General features: G+C 44.3%; 1 protein-coding gene across 6 annotated transcripts in view; it reads left to right on the top strand.

Annotated features, from left to right (window-relative positions):
- Nucleotides 1-26,173, top strand: part of KCTD1 (potassium channel tetramerization domain containing 1) — a 106,615-nt gene that overhangs the window by 24,713 nt on the left and 55,729 nt on the right. Inside the window, exons 1-2 of one of the 6 annotated variants that reach the window (XM_085052726.1) lie at nt 14,918-15,184; nt 15,342-17,276. The exons of 2 other annotated variants lie outside the window; for them this stretch is intronic. In XM_085052726.1, the coding sequence (XP_084908852.1) occupies nt 15,065-15,184; nt 15,342-17,276 (2,055 nt within the window). In that variant the 5' untranslated portion in view covers nt 14,918-15,064. Of the gene's footprint in view, nt 1-14,564; nt 14,721-14,917; nt 15,201-15,315; nt 17,277-26,173 lie in introns of those variants that run through there. 3 more of the 6 variants (XM_085052721.1, XM_085052725.1, XM_085052720.1) reach the window with 3 other exon arrangements.

Genomic DNA, 26,173 nt, shown 5'->3' with positions numbered 1-26,173 from the left:
GCAACATGAGAGAGTCAGGATCCCTTTTCAGATCAAAGCTTAATCATGTTTCTGCTGCCTTATCACGTTCTCTTTATTTTCAGCACATGCGTGGGATCACACAAGGCAGGCATGGCCTGAAATACCAAGGCACTACATGTAAAATGATGGCTGGTTCTTGGCAGCAGAGTCAGGAATTCAACACGCTTTTAATATTCTGTAAGATCTTTGCTTTTTAACACTTTATAATCTTAAAGAACGTTATCTATTCCAGAATCCCTACAGTGTATCAGTGTATGTCTGCATTTTTGAAAAACCATGATATTAGGTCCATAAGGCACAAGAAGTTAATCCATGTTAATCATTAGCTGACTCCAGAACAATAACATGTGAATGCAAGCTCTTTGTGGATATTGGACCTCATTACTATGTTCCTATTGGAACAGTGACCTCACCATTTTGGCTTGTATTGCATCAACACCATCTAACACTGTAGAAATGGAGGTACCAGAGGGTTTTATACATGGTTATTGAATTCTGTGTGCTTTAGTAGAGGCTTTTTATGTCACACAATTTTGCAAGACAAAATTTGGCAGCTCTGATTCCCAAGATAGAAGGCAGTTTCCATGATTTAACCAAGATCAAAGAGATGATGCCCAGTTGTATCTTCACATTAATGCAACTGTGCTAACAGTGATGAGACTCTACCAGTGCAATTGTTGGGCAAAAAAATATGAAAACTTCTCCATTAATCAGTCACTTTAGTAAAACTGTCAACAGACAAGTCCTGGTGTAGTAGAGGAAGTCTAGTAATGGAGGACAGGAAGGGACATGGGAGACCTTCTAGAGTTCTATAGTTGATTATTTTGTACTAGTTGATTAGCAGATCACTGAAACTTCTTGTAATAAATATATTCTTCGTGCCAATTATGTTTGATAAAGTGCTGGAAAGGACAAGGAATAGTAAAGAAAAGCACCAAGCAATGCATAACAACTCTCCAGGTCATGATGGTACAAGTTGGAAAAGGGGGCAGAGAAGAAGGGGGGGGTGGGTGTCTGAAAATAAAAAGGACAAAAAAATTATACAGGGAATGTGAGGCATAAGGGAGCAATTGAGGGAGATACTTGACAGCTGAACTGCTCTAAGTTCCCAGTGAAGCTCCTAAGTAAGGGTGCAAATCAGAGTTTGAAATGTTTTCCATTAATGCACTTTCCACCCCATAGTCTGTCCCCAGAGCCAGTTATCTAGCCCTTCAGAAACCCTGGCTAAAGGCAAGGGGAAGGAGCATCTGAGGCCACGGTTTCTGTGGCTCAGAAGACTGATTTCCCTTCATTTAAGGATTAATGTTTTTCACAGTTCTAAGGATGACTGCTCAAATGTTCTTAATCGCGTGTGTGCTTGCCTGATGGGAAATGTGCAGGAGCATTTGGGGACTGTGGCATTGGTACATGGCAAATGGCAATTAACAGAACAAACTCTGCCTCTGGCAAACTAACCTTGCACAGAATTCTGGAGGGGTTTTTGTGGTGGTAGTGGTGGTGGTGGTAGTGGGTTTATTTTGAAGTGACTTTATTTGATGAAATGAAGGAAATTGAGGTTATAATTTCGAAGGTTTTCGAGGATGGAGTCCTTATTCCCTGACATGTGCACTTATTTTTCAGTCCTGCTTTCCCACTTCTGTTTGCCTAGGCATTGGCCTGCATCCTTTCATGTGTATTGCCTCTGATGTCTGACTCATTATGGCAACTGAAATGTTGATGCCAGACCCAGAAGCAGTACTTAAAAACCTGCTATTCTCTCCTTCAAGCTCAAAGCTAACCCAGTTTGTGGCAAATGAATGAAATGCAATCATTTGGCACCTTGTCCATGCATCAGTTTGGAAACATAGGACCTCTCTCCTCTGCTTTTCTGTGTCTTTTTCTCTTTGACCAGGCTGCCATAAAGATCAGTAACTCTAGGGTGTGGAGTTTAATGATTCAAAAGGAATAACTAGTTTATTGCATTTTCTCTTACAGAGCCAAGCCTCCCTCTCCTTTCACCTCCTAGTATGTTTCCCATTGCCTCACATCCAGGATTGAAGAGAATCCTGGATTTCAAAGGGAAAACCAATCATCCTTAGCCTTTATATTTGGGATAGAGAATTAGCCAGTGCTTGGGGTGGAGGATAAATGGTTAAGGCAGTAAGAAAAGGGAAAGGTAGAACAGGACTTAAAAATTGTTGCAGTCTGAAAACTCAAACCCAGAAATTGACTGCTCCCAAATACACTGTTTAGAAAATAATGCAGGCTTTTTCTCTTTCTTGATGCTTTGTTTTGGAACTCATGTGGTCATGAAAGAAGTTGGCAAGGGCTGGGCACTGATTTATCCAAACACCCAGCAAGGATGCATAGCTGAAAGCATGGAGATTCCACCACACATGGCTAGGGACAACAGTCCTGGAAGGATTGCAGTGCTTGGTGCCACCTTGAGTAGAGCATCACAATTGTTTGGCACCATGTGCCAAGGTGAGGAGCTGGAACCCCCTGAGGAGGCAGGCAGGGTTACAGAAAAATGAAGAAACTTGAAGATGAGAAGGATCATCCTGTCTTTCCCACAGACATTACTGCTGTTTGTTCAGCTGTTTGTGTGGTCCCATAGGAACAACAGAGCAGCCAGGGATTTTCCCAGAGAAGTGTGGGAAGTCATCTATCCTGAGTGATAATCACAGCTCAGAGAGGAAGGGGTTTTTCTCTTCTCCTGCTTTGAAGCTGACAGCCATACAGTGTTTTTTTCCTTCTGGTTTCCACAGGATTGCAAAGAAGAGATAAAGCACAATGAGGAGATTGTAGAAGGGATGTTCAATGTAGCTTCATGTATCAGTTCAATGTATTTTCTGCACCACTTTTTCCTGTCTTTCATCTTCCCAATCTCCCCTAGCAGAAACCTAGGAAACAGTTAAGGCAGATGGGTATGTCATTCTGCTCATTCCTGAAAGAAGAGCAGGTGGTGAAGGAGAGGGCATGGGAGAAAGCATGACATGATGTGGAGAGAGTAGAGGATAGATGAGGAGGAGAAGCACTGTCAAAGCTGGAACTGATGTGCAGCATTTCAGTTACTTGTGTGTGATGCACAACGAAGAGGGGAAAAACTGGGGAGTTTATCTTAGAAGAATAAGGGTAGAAAGAAGAGTCCTAGGGCCAAGACAATTATGAGGCAGATTTACCAGCTCAAGACTGGACTGCTGACAAGGGCATCAAACTTAAATTTCTAGTTTCTTTCAACTGGAGTAAACAAAGAAAAACTATTATATTTTGCACCCCTTTGAGAGTTGTGAAAATGGCAAATGAGAGAACCCTTGGTGTGCATTAAAACCCACCTTTTTGTTCACTTTCACCCATGTTTGGGGCGAAGTGACCCTGTCTGATGAAGGTAACTGCAAGATATGTGCTGCTTGGCACCAGGGCTTGGAGTCCGTACTAGGTCTTGCTAGTCCTTACTAGATCTCTCTTGCCTCTGCAGGCACAGAAACTTTACTTAGACTTTGCCTGTGACTGCAGGAGTTTGTCTTGAGAGAAGGTTGCTGGAGGTTTTGAACAGAGCTGACCTGAGGCTCTAGCAACATGAAAGCTGTTGAGGGCAGCAGATTGCCTTGAGGAACGAATCAGCTCTGGTCCCAAATCTACATAATCTATGCCAGAGCCCTAGAAAATGAGACTTGCTTCTGCTGCTGCCTTCACCAAGGCAGAGTCACTGCTGGGAGGGAAAAGCAGATCCCAGCTCTTGTCAGCTGTGGGATGAAGGAAATATGGTTCTACAGCATCATTTTGCATCTCTGTTACATCTGTCCCCTCCCTTTTCTGTGTCAAATGTGCTTTTGCCCTGAACCCTGTCCATCACCGCCCTTCACTAGGACAACAGAGTTCAAATTTAATTGCTGCTGAGAATCATTCACCTGTTGTGGATATAGAGCTCATGAATATGGCTGCATATGCCAAAGGATCCTAGATGGATCAGGGCTCCAGGAATGCTCCCACAGTGACTCTTTCTATCCACTGGGTCTGCTGATGGGAAGAACCGCAGGCAACCAGACCACATCTTCCTCTGTTAAATGCTGCTCTCAGCAAAATTTAGGAGAATTATAGGCAGTTTGACAACAGGATGGCTTTAGGGCTCTAAAGGTTTGGCTAATTGCCAACAAACTTAGAGGGCATACAGGGATTGTTAGAGGAAAGCACAGCCTGAGTGGTAGTAATTTCAGAACTATTTCATATTCATCTGTGGTCCAACTCCAGTCCCTCACCTTTTCCTGTCGTTCACTATTGTTCCATCTTATGTGACCTGGTCAACCCAGCCCAGCCCTGATATCCTGGCATCAAATCTTCTCTGGTGCAGCTGTGGCAGTGGTTCAAAAGGAGCAAGACTGGATGCTAATGGAGGAAAGAGCCATCTGTTTGGTCTGGATTTTTGTGGGTTTTAGTTGGGCTTGTTTTTGGTGGGGGGAAGTCTTTACTCAAGAGGAATGTCAGCAGTGAAATTTTACTTCTCTTTGTTATGACTTTGTAAGTTATCATGATTCAGACTGGTTGTCATGAGTCCAAGAAGAGTTCCCCTCAAAATTGTTAATTTTGCTAATGTGGTGGTAGATTTTCTAGAGTTCCTTCTCTCTCCTAGATAATCTTCATGACCCTGAGCTCTCTGTTAACATTAAGGTCTCACATACATCATTAGGGCACAGCATCAGTCTTGGCATCCTTGCAGTTTATTGAGAATGTCCTTTAAAAATATAATAGTAAGTTGAATGATGGTTGATTTCACAGAGCAAAGGGGCTTTCTATTTCTTCCATGAGAAAACTAAGCCAAATATGAGATTCAGATCATTCTACCGGAAAGTTTTTAGCTCTTGTGCCCAGATTACTAATATTTTCCCCCAAGGTGTATACATTTTGCAGCGAGCACAAACAGAGTGGCATGGATCACCAGAAGCTCTCAGATGACTGCAAACAGCTGAGACTGAATTCTCCTTTCCCCAGTCTATTTGTTAAGTCTTATTCTGTTGGCAGATTCAACAGAGTCAACCCAGGGAGTGTCAGCCCAGAACAGAAGGATGTTCTTCATGGTTGGATGCAAAAGAACAGGTGCAACCAGTGGTCTTACATTTAGGGGTTTCTCTTTTCTTGCTTTTGGGGTGTTTCTTGAAGTGCTTTGCAGGATTAGGTAATAGGTGCTTTATAGTAGTGGGCAGTTTCCACTTGATAAATGTTTGGTCTTCATTATCCAGCCAAGTGTCTTTAAACTGGCTGTGCCAATACAATAAAATCCCTGCCCATTTCTGCAAACTATTCTGTGATTTGGCAACATTTTACACACACTTGAGAGATAAACTGTTTTAGCACTGTGTAAAACAATTGTGTCCTCAAAGTCATCAAAGCCAGAAGTTTTGTTAACTGGTTTTGATTGTTTCCTTGTTTACATTAGTTGGTTTTCAGCTGAAATAAGGTGGGGTTTTGCCTTTTTTTTTGTTTTGTTTGGTTTGTTTTGTTTGTTTGTTTTGTTGTTGTTCCAGTTGAAAATTTACCTGAAGTTGTGCAACATTCACAACATTTTCTGTTTGTTTCATGTCTTTTCTGCAAAGCAAAAGAAATTGAGAGGAATGGTTCTCTCTCTAGGGTTAAAAGGAAAGATAAATCTTCATACAGGCAAGTGATAGCTTGCCTACTACCTATTAAAGTAATAATTTATGCATAGGACTTTGAGAAACTACTACTGTAGGGCCAATATTTACCACCTTTCATTAAAAAATGTACTATTACTGATGTACTGTGTGGAGGAGACTTGCCTAATGCAAATACCACAGTGCTTATGTTCAAATTATGCTGGAAAATGTTGCTTTACTTCTCTGAAGCTTTCAAACGCTAAGAGAGGTGAGGTAGAGGGAGGCATTTGTCCATGACACTAGGGGGAACCTTCATGAAAGCTCGGAGTTTGTGGCTAGTAAGTATAAAGAAATGAAGACCTGACAAAATTCCCCAGGGTGGAGGCAGTTTGAAGCTTCTGTGTTTTAGTGGTGCTACTGCTGAGAGCTGGAACTCTCAACATGACTTCCTAGCATAGTACCAGTCTTGGACTTCACAGAGGTGAAGTGCCAGGCAGATAGGTTTGTATCCCACATACAACAAAATTTCAGCAACTTCAGTAAGAGACAATGATTATGAAAGTCCTGGGTGGACAGGGTAGCCCATGAGCATCCCACTATGTGCTTCTGGCATGATATAGCATCAGAATCATTTCCCCTTATGATTTTGGATGTGATCAAAGCCAGGAAGCAAAGCAGGCAGGTTCAGACAGATTTCCTGTCTGTGGATGCTAATTAGTGCTGCTGACCTCAGTAGGACATCAGGATTTTTCTAGTTTATTCAGCTGTGTGTGGAGTTCTCTCTACCCGTCCCTGATTAGCCCAGGCACTTGTGGCCAAACTGGAATTCAGTAGCCAAAATCCTGTGTCTCTCTATTTGGGACCTGACAAACTCATTTGAAGCAATGGGTTAACAAAATGAATCTTACTACTTCATTTGAAATACAGTGCCTGCCCCAGAAAAACCTTGAAAACAAATTGTTCTGGATACTGTGACTCCTTTAGCGTTACAAACAAAGCTCCTATAATTCTGCCTCTACACTTCACATATGATTGAGATTCCTAAGTACTTAAGCACCACCACTTTCTGATGGAATGACTAGTTCTTAGAGAGTATTATGGAATATTTTAGTGTAAGCCAAGCCCAGTACATCTTGCTGGACAAAAGAAAAGCTTAAAAATTTGGGCACTCCAGTGAAAATAGAAGAACTAAGATGATTAAATGCTCTGTCTCGAGTTGTGCAGAACAATCCAAGGGTAACTGCTGTAAATACAGTGAAACAGCAGGAGATTTTGGTAAGGACCCAGAAAGTCCATCTAGCTAGTTTTAAGGGGGAACAAAACTGTGGTACAGAAAATGTAAAGCTTAGAAAAAATGTATTTCCCTTCACTCTTCTACCAGTGTGCCAGAAAGACCGAAGGTCAGCTGTTCAGAAGAACACTGTGTTCACTAACTCTAATTTAATTATCTACATAAGCAGCCATGTTTGCAAATGGCTAAGCACCAAGCAGCTCCCATGGAAACTGTATCAGGTGCAAGCCTGTTTAAAAGTACAGCTGGCTTAAATACCTGTACAGCAATTTTTGAGTGCAGAGACGTTCTGATAATCAGAACTAAAAAGTTATTGGTTCTGAGACCTCAAAGAAATCTGTATATGAATTTCTTGAAGTGGTTCTTTGTGATTCTTTGACTGTTCCAAACATATTGCCAAAGAGGTAGCAAAAATGGCTTGTGTAGGATTTCAATGGTGATTTTTTGATGAAGAAATTATATGAGGCAAAAAAGTCATTAATTTAGAGACTTGTCCAGAAAACCAATTCAAGTTATCAGCTCAGTTCTCAGAGGCAATTTTATCTGGGAAATCCCAGGAGTTCCAACCACCAGTGTTCAGAATAAAATCTTAATCATATCTTAAAATCACAGGGATTTCTTCTTCCAAAAATTACAAAACTGAGGCTTGCTACCTGATTTCCAAGTATTTACAGAGCAGTAATTCAAGGTTTCAAAGTTGTCTTCCAAAGACTAATTTCAAACCTCTCCATTCCAGCATATGGAGGAGGAAACTCCAAACCAACCAAGTATCATGAGGCTCTGAGATTTGGCAGCTGTGTTATCAAGATGCTACTGTCAAGGCCAAATCCATAGGAACAGCCTTGAAAGAAAGACCCTATTATCTCTCACCAGCTCTTCAAACTTCAATCCATCCCCCAAGAAACTCACAGTTGGAATAGGATGCAGGGCTGTTTGGAAAGAGATTAAATTGTTCACAGCTGCTTGGGAATTAACAAACTTCCTCCTCTTTACAGTGGAATGCAGCGTATTTCTGAGCCAGGTGGAGGATACCATGTGAGGTTCTTGTAGGACCTGGAGTTGGCACAAAGGACAACGTTTTCAAGTCTGCACATATATCTGAGTTACCAGGGCTCAATAATAATTTTCTGGCAGATTAGTCCTGCCCTACAGCAGGTTTCTATGATCACTAAAGCCAGAATGAAAGCAATGGGTCTGGATTTCACACTTTATATCCTTCCATACTGAAGCTTTGATTTTAAACACTGCCCTTTTTTTTTTTCTTTTTTTTTTTTTTTGACACCAATCAGCAAGAACAAGTCTGATAATTCACAGGTAAACAGCAAAGTGTAGGGACAGGTCCCTAACAGACCGAGTGACACACTCATAATTTGGAGGAAATTATTAAGAATAATAATAAACCTTTGCCAAGATTGCCTACGGAGAGATCAAGCACTGCAAATTGCAAATGTGACCTTGTTTTGTCCAAGGCAAAAGAAGAGCTTGTAATTTTATTCTTGCTAAAATTTAACAATGCTCATTTCTGTTAAAAGCAGGGTCTTTACTAGTAAATAACTCTCTTCTTGTGATTGTATAATTCAGTCCATGAATGTGCAAAGTCTTGGCTCTAGGATTTTTCAAATTATTTTTATTTATTTGATGATACCTTTTGTTCTGTGAAAAGAAACTGAATTTTAGCCTTGGTCTTCAAATTAGAAAACTTTGATTCAAGTCCAGCCTAACCTTTCATGGGTAGAAATAGGAAAGGCTATTCAAAGCACAGAAAAACTCAGGGATGGGCAAAAAAGCTTTGCTCTTCAGCATTCTCAACAGTTGCACAAGTGATTTGTTGGAGTTCTTTTAATGCCAAACTCATACAAAATACTGATGCTTACCAGCTGCTAGAAGGTATTTTTCATCTGTTTTATTCACCGATGCTGAAAAAACAAGAGAGGTACATCCAATGCATCCAGTCGTTTTCCCTAAACTTTGTAAGTTTTCTTTATATTTTTCTCTGAATTATTTCAGTTTTTCTACTTTTCCAGGCTTTACCCTCTACAACTTAAAATGTAGCAAAATGCAGGTGCAAACTGCAAAGAGACCTGAAAGGTCCTTTATGGCCTCTGGCTTTAAACCTCGAATGAAATTCCTGACAATATCCTGAGGGTTTTCCCCCCATTTTCACCTGAAAACAGATACAGTGGCAACATTTAGTTCATGCAAGTGGTTTTGCATAAAGTACTTTCCTTATTTTTTAATATTCTTCCACATGTTCTACCATTATTTTTCTTGGTATGAATTAAATCACACTGATAAAGGACATGACAGGGTTTGACAGTAAACACTGCTGTACTTTTTTTATCCCTGTACTCTTCTTTCATATGACCTATGAATTTATTTCCTTCTACTCGAATGCAGCTTTACAAGTAAGTGTAATTTAAAATTCAACAGGAATGGAAAGGTGGGTCTGGGTGACAGCCTGAGCAGGGCTCTGACACTGTTTAACAGTATGTTTACTCCCTCTGTGGGCTTCCTTTGAACTCACACAATTCTGAAGTTGCTTAAATTGGGTTTGTGTCAACCCAGCTGAGATAACTCAATTGAGAAAAGAAAATCCAAGAAGACAGACCATTGGTACTGGGGTTTTTGCTACATAAATACCTGAAAGGGAATTTCCAAATTCATGATGACACAGACATAATACTGGTGGAGAAGGAGAATAATCAGTTTATTTCAGTCACTAAATCAAAACAAAAGTATATTGACAGTGAATTCATGGTATAAAGAGGCTTTAGAGCCACTAGTTGATGGTCAAAAGAAGATTCCCTTTTCCATGCTGGGCTGTAGGCCAGCTGTTGGCTTGTCCCTCGAGGACCCCATGCTCTGAGAACAGCCTGGTAGGAGTAAGTTGTGAGGGGTGTAAAGCTCTACCTTTGGCCCTGTGCGGGAATCTCTGCTCAGCACATCTCATGGCAGCACAGAAACTTCAGGTCGCGCAATGGGATGGTAAAAGGAACCAAGATAAAATCCAAAAGGTACAGAAAAAAGATGGAAAGTGCACTTCTTCAGAGTCCCATTAATTACATTCTTGTTTGGATTCAGGGTTTTGGTTTTTTTTTCTTTAAGGAATGCTTAAGGAGTTTTCTTCGCCAGACCTTGTCAAATAACCAGTTGTCCTGCCCTGCATTTCCAGACCTCTTGCAGCCCAGTGTGACTATCCTGATCAGAAAACAGGATTTCAAGAACTCCATATCCAATACAGCATTAAGTTATGCTCTATTACATAGTACTTAAAACACTGTATGAAGTGAAAACTTGTACTTAGACCTACAACACCCATAAGCTTTGTGGTTTCACAGGCATCTCTCTCTTTGGAGCTCCCTTTCTTGAGTTACCGGCTTGCTCCTTCTAACTTTGCCCCACTTTCATGTAGAATTTATAGACTCAGTTGAGAAGGAATAAAAATTAGCCAATAATTAGTCTGGATATAAAGAGCTCCTTCCTTCCATGGAGAACAAACATTATGCCACTAACACACCAGGTTGCTTGGTGTCAGTAGTTCATAGCAATGATCAGACAACCACTAGAGCAACTTTAACCAGCTACCACTGTGCCACACAGACCAGCCAATTTGTTTCAAGTGCCCTCAACACCAGAGAAGCAAAGGCAAACACAAACTGAAATACAGCTAAATATAAACATTAATATATCTCCTGGCAACTTACCTCCAGCACATTTTAAAAGACCCTTAAAACCTTTATGCAGCACAATGTAATTTATTACCTGCCTCTCTCCAAGCTGTCCAACAACATAGCTCTTCTAAATTTTTGGAAGCAAAAATGCTCCAGCTGCTTCACACTGAAAATAATGGTGATTTGCAAAGTTTTGCCTTTTAATTTGCCAAGCACTGAATGTATGCTTTCTTACAAAGATGATGATTCAGGTTTTCTCTGGTTTATTTTGAAAACGAAGCAATCGGGAAAAAAATTGTGGCCTCCGCAGCAAAAATATTGCTTTTGTAAAAGAAAGAAAGAAAAAAAAAAAGCAGTGAAGTGAGTAACGGCAAATACCTGCAGGAAAAAAGAAATAAAATAAGAGCGTACTTGGGAAATAGGCTCTCAGCTGGCACCAGGGAGCTTCACAAGGGGGCTGGCTTGATGCTGCCTTCACGTTTCACAACGTTTAGGTGGTAGCTGGTGCTTTGATATGCGCAACTACTAGTAACATTTCACAATATGACAATCTGAGAGGTGAAATAGCTTTTGTATTTTAAAATCCATTAAGAACAGCTGCAACTTAGTGCTGATGGATACATCCTCACTTTACTAAATCAATGTCTCCTTTGTTGAGTTGTATGAAGCCGTTTCATTGACACACAGATGGGAGATGCTAAAAAAAAATTAAAATAAAGGATATTTAAAATCTATTGTAGCACACTATATGTTAGCATTAGCTGTCCATAGTATGAAGAAGCAATGAGACAACTAGAAATATCATATACAAAAATAAAAGATTAAAATAAAAACTGAATTAGCATTAGAAGTGACAGTTCTGAAGTGCTAAAAAAGCTTATCTCAAAACTGCATGTTTCTGGGTGGGAGAAGGATTTCTAGGACATGCTTTTTCCCTAAGTGAATTTTCCAAGAGTCCCAAGTGTTATTTGCCTTCTAGTTCTGTAGTGTCAATATGGATTTCTCATACCAATTTCCACATAGCCTGCCTCTACAGAGAAAACATCTTGCGTTTAGAAAACATGTTAAGACATTTTAAGAAAATGTTTATTGCATTTCAACTAACAGTAAAAGAGTACGTGGAGAAACAGTCATTTTCTTTAAAAAATGCCAGGTGGTCAGTATTACTGTTTTTTATAAAATTTTTTCTAGATTCCTATACTGGATCCTGAGAACCAAACGAGCCCAATGGATTTTCTTTGCTTCTTGGCTTTTGGGGGTATTCCAGTTTAGTTCTTAGTGAAGCCTCATGATGAAACACCTACCAAGACTCACCAAAGCATGAAGGTTTAGGTGGCTGGATGTGAAGTAACCACTTACAGACGATACGGGAGAAGCAGACTGTGTTAGTCTGAAGGAGAATTAGGCTGTGGAAAGCTTTAGCACAATAGCCAATTGTCAAAGAAAACAGCTCTAGCGAGCTCTCTACTTGCCAGGAGCGAGGCCAGGGGCAAGAGTAGCTTTAAAAAGAAGTGAAGAAAGACCTGAAACTGTTTGCTAATGTGGTAACAAGCACTACCTTTATTGTAAACCAACTGACTCATGGAGAAGGTTGTTTTGGTTTTTAAACTCGCATGCTAATTCTGTGGCATATGAACTGATCTCCAAGTATTCATAAGGATAATCCTTAGTGAGGCCAGTCCATTATTAGTGTTCTGTGGGTATTACATCTTCTTTACTGACAGCAGTAACAAAATGTATTCTCCAAGTGTGGACAGGACCTATTTGAGAATCAGCCTGAAACCTTGAGTCCTAGGGGAGAATGCAGAACGCTGTCTCTGCCTGCACAGAGCTCTCAGCAGGATAAACCTCTGATTAGTGACGTGGAGGGTGGAGTGGATGTAAGTTTAATGTTAGATGCCAACTCACATTAGACAACCTTGTGCAGCTCTGTCAGTTTTGGAATGCAGTTCGATTACCTTATCTAACTGGAGAGCTTAAACAATAGGATTTAAACTTCTGGAATACAACTGACTAGGCTAAATACTATTTTTAGCAACATAGACAGGTAGGTGAGTTAACATATATATTTGTATATATATGATTAACTTTCCTACATGCATGTAGGTTATACAGGTATATAACTTATGCATGCGTCTTCCCAATTATGGGCACCTGCAAAACTCTGAACACCTCACTTGCTACTCTCTGAATTCCCCCTGGCTGCTGAGGTGCTTCCAGTTGATGTGTGTAATATGGATGCTCCGTATACATTTTTCCCCTCCAACCTTACTGCAAGTTCTTTATGTCCTTTATACTTACTATTCGTATACTGGGCTGCATATTCATCTGCAAGTCTGTCAACATAGTTCACCTCCTGTAATCAGAAAATGGTGATTAAATGAACATCCAAGTACAGAAGCTGTCAACCTGGTGTTCATCTTTTTTAAAGTTAAAAAAGTATTCAATTACCTTTTGCACTTTTATGGCTCTGAAAAGGTCTTTTAAAAAGTGCCTTCCACGATCTTGAGACAGAATCAAAGGTCAATGCCAATCACGTAATTTTTAGCATTTACAGTAACAACACAAAAAAATAATCTCTGTAAAAAAAAGTTTACACTGCAAGCCCTGCAGTTCTCTGTCTTCTAGGGTGGGTTGTAATAGCTCCTAAAAGGAGCTTGTCTGGGGCATTTAGTTTTTAACCACAACAAGGTATTGTTTCTTTCAGCTATCTGTTTCAGCATGTGGTCAATCTCATGGGAAGGTATTTGAGACTTTGTTTCAGGATTAGGTTTCAGATAAAGTATGACAAGGGGGGAAAAAACCCTTATTTATGTCCTCTTACGTGCATAAGAAAAAAAAATGCAGAATTTTATATATGTGCCATCGACCTGAGAGGGAACATAATCCGCTCTCAAGCTACAGAGTGAGCATAACTTCTGTAGTGTGTGCAACAACTTTGACCTCCGTGTAATTACTCCAGGCTTACATCAATATAACAGTGCCGAGTTTCTCTTCAATTATTTCCCGGGAGTGGCAGGCTCTCTTCCCGCAGAGCTTATTTATTTCGAATTGGCCTAATTTGCTCAACAATTTGCACATCCCTTCTTTGGCATCCCGCGTTTCCCCGGACGGAGAGGGCTGGGGCTGTCCAGGACGCTCCGTCCGTGGCCGTCGGTCTGTGCCCCAGGGCAGTGGCCACGGGGCTCGGCGTCGCCCAGCACCGGCGGGCACCGAGCCCCCCCAAAGCGAACCACCACGGCTGGGGCTCGGCGCTGAGCAATTGCTTACGGATGAGTAAGCAGCAAATGTGGTAACTCAGGCCAACAGCTCCGCAATTAGGGCTATAATTTCAGGTGTAGCTAGCAGTCGTAATGAATATTTATTTCATCGTACCGAATAAAAGAAATCGCCCGGCTGAATGGCACGGGGAGTTCTGTGGGGTAGTTTGGTTGGGAGAGTGGGTGCTACCGGCGGGGAGCCACCTCGTCCCCTCCCGTCCCGAGTGGGACACCTCTCCCCGCGGTGCGCGGCCGTAGGCTTATGCCCTCGTTCCTGCCCGAGCCCAGCCCGGCCAAAGACCCTTCCCGGGAAGGAAGGGTAAGGCAGTGTGCAGCCAGCCGCCTTCCCGGGGCAGAGCCGGCCAGGGGACGGAGCGCCCCGCGGGCGCGCACGGGGCGGGGGGCGCGGAGCGGCGGGGGCAGGGCTGAGCTGAGCCGGGGCTTCTCGCCCCCCGCCCGCGCTGCGCTGCTCCGGGGCTCCCGTCTGCCAAACCCCCGCAAAGTGGCCTTATTGGGTCCGGCGGCTCCGCACCCCGGCGCGGTTGCGGGAGTCCCCTCGGGTTTTGCTCCGTCGCTGAAGAGGGTAGCAGAGGAAGAACGCGGGCACGATGGGAGGCAGCGGCGGCACGGGGGGGCCGGGGGTCCTGCGGCTGCCCTGAGGTCTGCAGCCCCAGCGAGCAAGAGGGCGGCCCGGAGCGCCCGTCAGCCCCCGAGTCCTTATTGCTCCCTCTCCGCAGCCAACCTCGCCGGCGCTCCCGCAAGCCAAGCGAGCGCCGCGGCTACCGACTGCCTGTTCCCGGGCGCACTCCGAGCCGCACGGATGCAATGCCCCGAGCGTCCGTCGCCTCCCGAGCCCCTGGACCGAAATCCGGGCGCCCGATTAAAGGTGCGAGGTCGGCGGCAGGCGATGTCGCGGCAGTACGGCAGGCGGGGAACGGGGCCGGGTCCTCCGCCCGCTCCCCGGCAGCATCCTATCGAGGTCTGAGCGTGCTGCGGACAAGCCCAGCCTGAGTCTTTTGTGTGTGCGTGTTTGGGTTTTATTTGGTTTTCGCTTCGTTTTTTTTTTTTTCCTTTTCTTTTCTTCGCTTTGCGTGGTTTTTTTTTTTTTTCTTTTTGGTCTATGTTTAAGTTACTGTGGAATGAGGAGTTGCGAGGCGTCGTAGCAGCTCGGTGGCGGTCCGTCGCTACCGAAAGAGCCGCTCCGCACGCGGAGCGCTTTCTTTTTCGGGGATGGGGAGGTGGGACGGGCGCCGAGGCTGGCGGGGGAACCTCCGGGCTGGAGCGCACCTGCCCGGCGGCTCCCCCCCGCGCTCGGCGCCCATCAGCGTTGCTCGACGGGACGGACCCGAGGTGAGCGGCGGGCGCGGTAAGTACCGCTCCCTTCCCCGCGGTACCCCCTCAGCGCGACTCAGCCTCCTCCCCATCCACCCCAACCTCTCCCGCCCCTTCCCCGCCGCCGCCACTGGGAGCGCGGCCCCTTTAAGAGCCCGGCTTTGCCTCCCGGTAGCTGAAGGTCATTAAAACACAAAAGCGCTCCAGCGCTGCGGTCCAATATAGCGCATGCGCCCTGCCCGAGGACTGGCAGGGAGACGGCAATATGGCGAGAATGCCTGGCAGCGGCGGCGCCGGCGGAGAGTGGAGCGGCGGCGGCGGAGGGGGCGGCGGACGCGGCGGAGGCGGCGGGAACAATGCGGGGGACCGGCCGTCCGGCCGCGGCGTCGCCCCCCGCCCGCACCGCTACTGCAGCGCCGGCGAGGAGGAGGAGGGCGAGGAGGAGGATGAGATCCAGGAGGTGCAGATAACGGGGGACGAGGAGGAGGAGGACGGAGCCGATGGGGGGCTGCTGCTGGACGAGGAGGAGGAGGAAGAGGAGATGGGTCTGGAGTGGGACGGCGAGGAGGAGACGGAGCCGCTGCCGCCCGCCCCGGGCCGTACGCCGGGCGGCGGCAGCAGCGGCGTCGGGGCTGCCCCGGGGGGCGCCGCGGCGGCTGCCCCGGGGGGCGGCGGCGGCCCCGGGGGGGCGGCGGAGGACGCGGAGCTTGAGGCGGCCCTGCTGCTGCAGCGGCCGGAGCGGGCGCGGCTGAGCGAGAACACGCGGCTGGCCACCCGCTACGCCGTGCGCATCTTCCGCGAGTACCTGAGCGAGAAGGCGCAGAGCCCCGACTTCGAGACCATGGACAAGGGGGCGCTCTGCCGGGTCCTGCGCTCCTTCTACGCCGAGGCGCGCTCCAAGAGTGGGCAGCTCTACTCCAAGTCCTCCCTCATCAGCATCCGCAGCTCCCTCAACCGCTACCTCAACGAGCCGCCCTACTGCCGCACCCTCGACCTCACCAAGGACCCCGAGCTCCGCGCCGCCAACCTCACCCTGGCCGCTGTCATCCGCAAGCTGGAGGAGCAGGGCGCCGGGCCGGTGGTGCAGAAGCAGGCCATCACCCGCGCCGACCTCCGCAAGCTCTACACGTGCAGCGTGTTCAGCACCCAGAGCCCCTTTGGGCTCCTCAACAAGGTCTGGTTTGAGACCTGCATGTACTTCTGCACCCGGGGCCGGGAGAACCAGCGGGAGCTGGAGGAGGACTCGTTTGGGCTGGCCGTGGATGAGGACGGACGCAAGTTCGTCTACTTCAAGGCTCTGGGGCCCTACCACAAGTCGCGCTCATCCTCCTGGAGCAAGAAGCGGGCGGAGAGCAGCGACGAGGAGAACCTGCCCCGCATGTACGAGACTGGCACAGAGTTCTGCCCCTACGCCAGCTTTGTCAAATACCTCTCCAAGCGCAACCCCCTCTGCAAGGCCTTCTTCCAGCGCCCGCGGGACCACTGCAGCGAGGGTGACATCACCTGGTACGAGAACAAGGCCATCGGGAAGAACCTCCTGGGTACCCGCATGCAGATGCTCTCCAAGGCGGCCAAGCTCTCCAAGACCTACACCAACCACTGCATTGGTGCCGTCTCCATTGCCACCCTCAACAGTATCGCAGGCATTGGCACCAAGCTGGGAGGACTGCAGCCACCCCACCACCACCACCCCCCTCCCCACCACCACCACCTCCTCCACCACCCCGCTGGCGGGGGCTGCTACACCCCTGCCGCCCTCAATGGTGGACCTCGGCCGCGGCCGCCCGCTGCCAACCCCTATGTGCTGCCCAAAGACGGTGACGCTGCGCCAGTGAAGGCAGAAGCGGCCGCGGTGGCCCCGGCCAAGCGGGCGCTCTACGAGGCAGTGTTCCCGGCAGGGGCTGCGGCCGGCGGCGACGCATGTGGGCCCTCTGCCTCCCCCAAAAGACTCTGCCGCCGCCCCGCTGAGCCCCTGGATGCCGCTGCACCCGCCGTGGTGGTGGTCTCAGTGAAACATGACCCCTTGCCTCACCTCCTCCCCGAAGCAAATGGGCACAGAAGCACCACCTCACCCACAGTAGTTTCACCTGCTATTGTTTCCCCCACACAGGTAACCGGAAAAAGAAAAAGGAAAAAAAAAAAAAGTGGCAGCCTCTCACCCTGTCCCACATAGTCTGCACTGTGCCCCTCCTTTCTTCCCCAAGGCTGGGCACTGAGGCACACTGCCAGCATTGGGGTGGCTCTTGGAGCCACACTCACTCTTCAGGCACCCAAGGAGCCCAGAGGAAAGTTATCCAACTTATTTGCCTCCCCAAACTCCTCACTCCCCCACCACTGGTCCAGTGGCCACTACTGTGTGCCTGGGTGTTGGACTTGAATGGTGCCTGGCTGCTGCCACACTCCCCCTCAGCGGCACCGCCTATGGGCTCCCCCTTTTCCCCCTTTTTATTTCTTTCCCCCCTCTTTTATTTTTTTGTAGGAGATGCGACTTACAAAAGTCGCGCCAGGAGAGTAGATAGGGGCATCAGGTATCATTAGTGTGTGTGGTGTTCTTGATGTGCTAATGAACTATTTGAATAACCTCAAATGCAGGAAACAGCCGGGAGAATACTCAATTACACACTAGTAATGAGGGTGTAATTTTAAACTTCAGAAGTTAACAAGAGGGTTAATATGGCAATTGCATTCATCTTGTATTTGTTTATTTAAAATAGCTCTGTTTCCTGGCAGTGATCCTCTCTTTTTTTTTTAAAGGCAAATTGGCTTGAGTTGCATTAGTTACCATAGTGGCGAAATGTACAGTAAGAGCACAATTAAACGGGTTTAGGTGCAGCTTAGCTGTGGAATGAGCCCAAATTCGTAAGATGTGTTTTGCTGAGGTAAAACAGTGTTGTCAAAAACGCTGTTGAGCTGTGCCTTAATGCGTGCCTTGCGGAGCCCCCTGTGCTGTGTGCCAGCACGTGCTGGTGCCTGCTCCCCATCCCCTCCGAAAGTACTTTTCTCTCGGGTGTTTGAGCGCTGCAGCTAAATTACTTCAATTAAAGACTCGCTGCACCTCTGCAATTGGCTTGAAGTTTGGAAGTCATTCTAACTAAATCTGTAAAGCGCATGTAGTTACGTTGTGCCCCATAAAGTACCGTGTTTCAGGCAAGAACTTTACTGCTGGCTGCCCTACATGATTACAAAACCCTTCTGACATTCTTGTGTCAAGTAATAACAGGGATCGCAGCCGTCAGCCAGAGAGCACAGCGCTGGGCAAGCACAGGTATATGACATGCCTGAGCTGTTTCCCGAGTGGAAATACCAGTTCTGGACAGACTGACCCTTTCAAAGAGTTTGCCAACTTATCAACCAGCCTGAAGGCTAATTGGGGTGGGGAGGGGGAGGGCAGGGCTTCCAGTGAATGCCTGCATAAGCGTCTATGTTCTTTAAGATACCTGTGACCTCTCCTTTCTTTCAGGGAGGCTTTTTTTGGACCACTTCAGTGGAATACTGTAGCTTGATCCCCTGCTGTGTGTATCTGGTGTCTCTGAATGGCTTAGAGGCTTGATTATGTGCAGATAATGTTTTTGTTCTAGCTCATTATTTCAGGTAAAAGCTAATGTTCTTCGCTGTATTTAAGCCTAGATTCCTCTTTCCCTTGCTTTTAATGACCGTGAAAGTAATTTTGAAACTTCAGGCATAGTTTAGCTTTTTAGGAGCAGCGCATGTGTGTCTGGGAAGGGGAAGAGGGAGCAGGGCAGAGCAGTCAGTGGTCACGGAGTGTGTCCTTAACCTGTTAAATGAGGTGTCTTGCCACTTCAGATTGTCAGACTAGAGAACTCGATCTCTACCCTGGCCCACAAATCTCTTCACACTTGCAGAAAGCTTAGGCGAGGAGAAATCCAGCTGCTGTACTGTTTGTTGCAAAGCTGTGCTTCCTACGAAAGCGTCCAGAGCTGTAATTCTCATTAACAGCAGGCTATGGGGAGAAAGGGAGAAATAGCTACAACAGAGTACATAGGCATCTGCTGTTTTCCTAAGTGTATCAAGAAAGAAAATGAGCAACGAGCAAAGGTACTAGAGCTAGACAGTGTGGTTTTTTCAGTAATTACATGGAAATCTTTTCCTCCATTCACAATTTCATGAGCTAAACAAAGTGCCCAGTCACTTCTGTCGCTGAATCTTGCTTTTGCTACAAACCTCATTAATTTAAATCTGTAAGAGAAAGAAAAGTGTCTCTTTTTATTTTTTTTTTTTTCCTTTTTCATCACCAATAATTCTTGTGTCAATTTTAACTTACGCACTTTTGGGAAGTGACAAAATGAAAAATACTGGCTGTGGAATGGATTTCCTTGGGAGAATGTTAATGCTAAACCTTTTCTCTCTAGCTACCTTTTATGATACTTACACTAATCGAGGTCCAGGGCATTTCCTGGGGAAATTAATGACTGGCTGGGGTTAATGGCCCAAGGCATTGCCTCAAGCCATTGACTCTCCCAGCCGGTCATTAATCCCCAGGAAATGCCCTGGCCCTCAATCGTTATTGCTTAATTATAAACAAAGAGTTTCGAGGTCTTTTTACTGAATATATCTCATCAAATACCATGACACTAAATTCCACTGTTGACAAATATTACTGATTCCTTGAAAACATGAAGGTCATAAGTTTGTGGTTTATTGGTCATAATTATTCTGGTGAACTCATGGATTTGTGCAATACTATGGTGAAAAAGTGGTGGCATAGTGTGTGGGTTTCTTAGCATCTTTATGCTGTGTGCTTTTTTTTTTAATAGCATTAGGCAAGGTATGGAAAAACTTAAATGAAAGCACTAAATGGGGTGTCTTCAATTTGCACTGACTGTCTGAGCAAGAATGTTAATTTTATGCTTTTGTGTTGTAGCTCCCATTTTTGTTTTAGCCCCAAAATACCTTTTCAACACTGGGTTTGTAGAAGCCTCTTTCAGAGCTCAGGAAAGGTACATTAAATGTTCATCTTGATCCAACTATTGCTTTAGGTTTTAGCCTTAAGAGCAGCATTTATAGTGTATTTTAAGCATACAGCACTGCCATCATGGCACAACTTTCTTTTCAGTCCTTATTTGCTCTGAAGTGTAGCAATTTTCCTGCCGCTGACAGCAGTACTTCAGTTCAAGTTGATGACAGAGAGATGTAATTTGGCTGTTGTTCATCTCCCATGTTGCTGAAAGATGAACAATAGCTAAAGCTTAAACTTTGATGCTGCAATGTGGTGGTAGCTTTGGGGTTTTATAGATCTGGTACATGCTGAACTTACTGCAGTAGTAATACCCAAAAATAGGTGTAGGAAAATAGATTGGCCTCTGCTGTGGAGGAGGAGAGTTGCCTGTCACTTGCAAATGCTTTGGTTACTTTTGTTCTCTAATTTGTTTGGGTTTCTCTGGACTGTTTGTGAAGAATTTATCAGCTGTTAAGATACCTACCAAAAGCTTGGTCATTAAAACCTGAGCCACGTGTATTTGTCTTAGCTGTTTGGGGGAATCCTTAAATGCTTTTTTCTTTTTTTTTTCCTTTTTTTTTTTTTTTTTTGTCTTCTGCTTTAAATTCAGAGTTGTCCTTTTTGCTTTCTTTTGATCTGGCACATGTCTTTTCATTGCCTTACACTCTCTTTGAAGGGTTTACTTTGACCCGAACCAGAAATCTAGTTCTGACTGCAGGTTTTGCAAAAGAAGGCAGAACAGTAGCACATGAGAAATATGAGTAGGCAGTAGGCACAACCGGGAGCATTCAAAAGTAGCTAAGAAGTCTAGCTCTTTTTAGGCTTGGGTCTTTTAGGAAGTGGATAAGAATCTTTCTGCTTGATCTTTGATCTGGGAACATCCTGCACTTCCATTAAATGGCCACAAAAAAAGACTTGTGTTTTGTACAAGTATATGTAGTACTCCGACCAGAATCGTTGCTAGATGCTTTCCCAGTATGCAGGGCAGAACTCATCAGGCAGCTTCAGGGAAGGATGCTTAGGATAGTGGTGTAAGGATGCTAGGCTTTATTTTTACCAGGGTAGTAGATGGAGCAATATCCCTATCTTTAGGGCTTGAAGTACAGTAGCTATTAAGACTGATGACTGCTAAAAACCGTGTTAGTTCTTGTGACAGTACTACTGTTGATCAGGTTTAAGAGGTTAGTGCTGGCTGCCCTATTGTGTAGTTAGTGGCCTTCTCTTTGATTATTGGATTATCCCAGGATTCAGGGAAATCCAGGATTTGCTAGGTGTCTTTTTTAAGAGAAGCACTAAGGTTAAAATCTTAGAAGGGAAGGGTTAAAGAAACTTTAACCTACAGTTTAAGAAACTATACCTACCTTAGAGGCTACTGTTTGTTACTTTGTTATTTACAGGGTTTTTAATGAGAAGATTTTTCATCTTCTACTAAATTACAGATGTAGAAAGTAGAACTGTAGAAGGGACCTGTTATACCTGATAGTCATCAAAATTGTTCTGAAATCCTTGAGGGGGCAGGGGAATAAGGTAGCAGTGGTGTCAAGTATGGTCCCAAAGCTTTCTTGCCAATCTGCATAGTGAAATGCATGAATCCTGGCTGTTGTTCCTTGAGTGGAAGTCAGTGTTGTTTGTAACTGGGTGCTTCTAAAGATTGTTGGAGAGAGATAGGGTTTTTCTTTTTAAGAAAGTAGGATATCCCAGGCTATGTTCCTTATAACAAAGATGGGGCTTGGTAGGCATGTGAGTGTTTCACAAGATGAGTACAGGACATGCAGAATAGAGATTAGGCTTAATGATCTCATATACAGTTTTGGGGACAGTACATGCACTGAAAGGAATAAAGGGAACTGGTTTTTCTTTCCTAGACTGAGGTTGGTCCACACAGGATCAGCTGTTAGGGAGGGAGTTGATTTAAGGTGACTTGGGAGAGTATTTCAGAGAAGATCCAAGAATGGTGTTTTGAAACATGCATTTAGAATGGTGGCTGTGGAGCTAAAGTTCCAATATTGTCTTTGCAGATCCTCTTGGTTGCATTGGCATGGTACGTTTGAGGTATTAAATTGTGTAACTATTTCAGCTGGTGATTTCTAGTATCACTTATTTTTTCAAAATATTTTTCCTTTTTGGAAATTAGACTGATTTTATTTAGTTGCATTACATGAGCTAGTCAGAGAACTTGCTTTGTCCAGCCTTCAGTGATGGCAAGAATGCAAAAGGTGACCAGTTCCTTGTAGCTCAAATAATGACCTTTTTAGTACAATTAGGAGAAAAAAAACACACCACTGAAGTGCTGCTGTATTTTGACACTCTCTTACATCTTATAGAATCTGAAATTACTATGTTGGTACTCTATGCATATAAAAGATAAAATGCACAAGCTTAAAGGCAGCAGAGAGCTGATTTTTTTTTTATAAAAAGTATTCTGTGATTATCCTGTAAAAGATTTCCCATTGCCCACTGCTCTGCTTCTAGAGAGCAAGAGATCAGAAACTGCTCAGTCTAATTGGTGAGTCTGTATGACAGGGAGCTGCCTTATTTCATGTATGGTGTAGAAATAAATGAGTGCTTAAACCCTTTGAAACACACCACTAGTGCAAAAGCCATAGGCTGTAATTAAATTGAATGTGGGGTTGTATTGTCTTGTGCCCTTGGCTATAAACTTGATAACAGGCCATGGTACCCCCACTATTGTGTTCGAAGCTGGAACCTAATTAGAGATGTTGTAGATTTTCAGTCACTTTCGAAGCCCTTCTGTTCATCTTTTTCCCTGTGTCCTTTCTTATTATTTTGCTTTTCTGTTTCTGAAGCAACAAATGCACCCTTCTTTTCAGAAGGAAATTGTTAAGGGCATGTAGCCAAATATGTATGTGCAAGATAATTTTTTTATCATCTTTTGGATTCAAGGGACAAATGTTGGTAACTGCATTTTATCTGATGTAGAAGAGATTTATTAGTGTTGAGACAGTAAAAATATATAATCATGTTTGCAGGGAATGCTTTCTAAGTCTGTTTCAGGCATTAGAGAGGGGAATAAGGAAGGGATTGGAACTTCTCATAATACCTTGATCTAAATGTAACATTGGAAGATGTACAATTGAGTTCTGTTCTGGTTGTTTTTTGGGGATTATCAACAAGGAAAAAATGGCTTTTCTGGGCTTTTAGAAATTTACATGCTTTGCACTCAGCCAGTTTTAGTTGATCTGAAAACCTTCAGACTTGCTAAGGACTTAATCCCTGATGAGAACAAGTACCTTTGATGTGTTCTTAATGCAACATTTAGTTTTGAAAAGAATCAAAATTGTAGTGCAAAAATGTATTATAAACATTTCCGGTAAGTTCTTAATTAATAAGCTTACCTGTTGTATGCACCTGTATACTTCTGTAGCTAGGACAGATCATTTTAATGAAATGGAAGTTGAGTGAAGTTTTAAAGCTCTATTCACTTTACCAATGTACAGATTTTTTTTTTTTTTCCCCACTGTATGTTTAGGACCTATCTGCTCTGTATAGCACAGCCCTGAGCTAGCACCTCCTTGGGACTTCTGACTTGCTTCATGTCTCAGCCTGAGTGTTCTGATGTGGTTTGCAGTATTCTTGGTACTTAAAATAGGTCATGTCCTATTTTACCTTGGTCCTAACCCAAGGTGAGGGTTAGGAGAGGAGGACTGAGTGGAGCTTTTTTGGTAGTGGGGGTAGCTCATGGTGGGAGGGAGGTTGTTTGGTAGGTGCTGTTCAGGTAACACAGGCTGCAGCACTTGTTGAATTTTGGTTTTCCTTTCTCTTTCCATATTCAAAAAGTCTTGTAGAGGTGCTGGGGTGATTTCTGAGCTGAACTTATCTCTACCACAGTGCTTCATTTCCCACTCTCCTCCTTAAAGTGCCCAGGGATCAGGTCTGATGATCCTGACGTTTTTTTTACTTTGTTTTTTGATATCAGGAATGAAAGGAAGAGGAGCCTGTGTAGTTGAAACTCTTGTGCTTGGTAGCTCTAATGAAGGAGCCGCAGCTCTCAAGCTCCCTGGCAAATTGGCACCTGCGTGCTCTGTTACTACTTCTGTGTTAGTCTGTCAGAAATGTACTGCATAAATGAACAACTTCCCTAAAACACCACTTTATTTTAAGCTTTTTTTTTTTTTTAATGTGTTTCCGCTTATGTTTATTCAAAATTAAAGATTGCTGGAAGTGGAAAAATTTCAGGAGTGATTTCTCAACACCCTTCAGCTGAATCCTGGGCTTTTACTCACCACAGCGAAACATTCAGCTGCTTCTTCTTTTACTGGTGTTGATTTTTCTCTGTATGGTTCTAGTAAGACTTCAGAAGGGGCAGAGGGCGGTTGGTCTGCAATAAGGGCAGCATATTGTGTCTGATGACTTGGCTTTGAGTTATTCAAGTCCAGTGTAGTCACTGTGAGCTCTTACTCTGAGCCAGGGTGACTGGATGGGAAGCTAGTCCTCCCCTTGCTGGTGTGAGCTCTTGTTTCATGGGTGAGGTGTCTGCAGTGCATGTGAAGTAACAGCATTGAAACTCTTGGGCTCAATAGTGCCAGTGGTTGATTATTGAGCATCCTCTGGCTTAAAGCTCCCCTGGAGAAGCAGCAACGGAAGCATGTGGTGTGTCTGGCCAGTGTGAGGCATGGGTGTGTGGGTTTAGCATGAAAGAGAAGGGGAAATCCGCTCAAATTGCCCTCCTGACTTCATTTCTGCTTGAGACTCTTTTTGACCTTGTGCTTGAAATGTGGGGAAGAGAAAAAGCAAGGAGGGTGAAGTGGTCTTAAATAGCTTCCTTCCTTTCTTCTTCTGAGGGCTAGCTGTTTTACCTGTGACATGCCTGATAGATTTCTTGCCTTGTATTGAAATCACATCATTCAGAAGAATGTGAGTCATCTGAAGTGCAGTAATTAATCCATCTAGTTTTGATGCCAAATTGGGAGGACCTAGCTGAGAGTTGGGTTGACAAGTTGGAAAGTGTAAATGGGAGCACAGATGTCAGAACAGAATCCTATGGCTGTAGTGCAAACTGTGTTTGAAATTCAGATAAAGAGGGAGCCTGCTTCAAGTGATTGCCTTTTTGAGGGTTTCCCCATGTTTCTAATAATTTTATAACTAGCAGCATTGGCTAGTCACAAAAAAAGCTTATCTGCTCTTCCTCCTTATGTCAGATATGACAGTGATACTGGCTGTTTGTGGTGATGCTTTTTGTAGGCTTTTATCGAGTTGATCAGTACTAGTTTCAGTCTTGGGTTTGGAAAATGTGGTGTCTTTCTTGTCATTTTACAGTAGTGTCTGGAAGCTCCCCCTAGACTATTGCAAGACCAGGTTCATATTTTGCTTAAGATTTTAAAATGCTTTTTAAGGGATGGGGGAAATAATAAGATACACTAAGCTTGTGGGGTTTCACTAATGAGCAATTCAAAAAGCACTGTTTAGCTTTTCAGTGTTTTTTCTCGTCTCTTAATTTAGTAATGCTGAAGTATGTATCTTGCTGGTTATCTCTTTGAAAATACAGTTTCTTCAAAAAAAAAAAAAGAAACCAACACTTTGTCTGAAAACATGCACTGATCAGTGACTGACAAATTTGGGAGTGGAAAAAGAATTGTTCTTTGAGGAGGAACAGATAAGGCAAAGCTATGTGGTCCATGAAACCATGTGAGAAAAACTAAGTTCTCTAGAACTGACTGATACTAGTAAGAATATGTTGGGGTCTTTTTCCCCAAGCACAAACATTTGAAAAAGTTATATTCTTTAGTAGGGATGGCAGTGGCAGCCTTTGAATCTGCTTTTTTCCCCCAAGTACAGTTTGAAAATAAAATAGGCAGAGTGGGACTAACGTGGTTTCAGTGTCAGCCTCAAACTGCTGCAAAATCTGCTTTCTGAAGCTGCTGCCAATCCAAAGCAGTATGTGTAACACTGTTACAGTTTGATTTTTGAAAAGCAGAAACAACTTTAATGTCCTCTCAGAACTTTGTAGTTTTGCCTTCCTTTTGGGGTGTTTGACACTCTTCCAAAGCAGCCTTATTACTGGTTTTATCTCTTAGAAGCCTTTAAAGTTA

This window comes from Lichenostomus cassidix, chromosome 2 (assembly GCF_008360975.1).
Source record: "Lichenostomus cassidix isolate B80296 chromosome 2, HeHo_3.0, whole genome shotgun sequence".
Lineage (NCBI taxonomy): Eukaryota > Metazoa > Chordata > Aves > Passeriformes > Meliphagidae > Lichenostomus > Lichenostomus cassidix.
The sequence above is the reverse complement of the archived record's forward strand: the minus strand, read 5'-3'. Positions and strand labels throughout refer to the sequence as shown.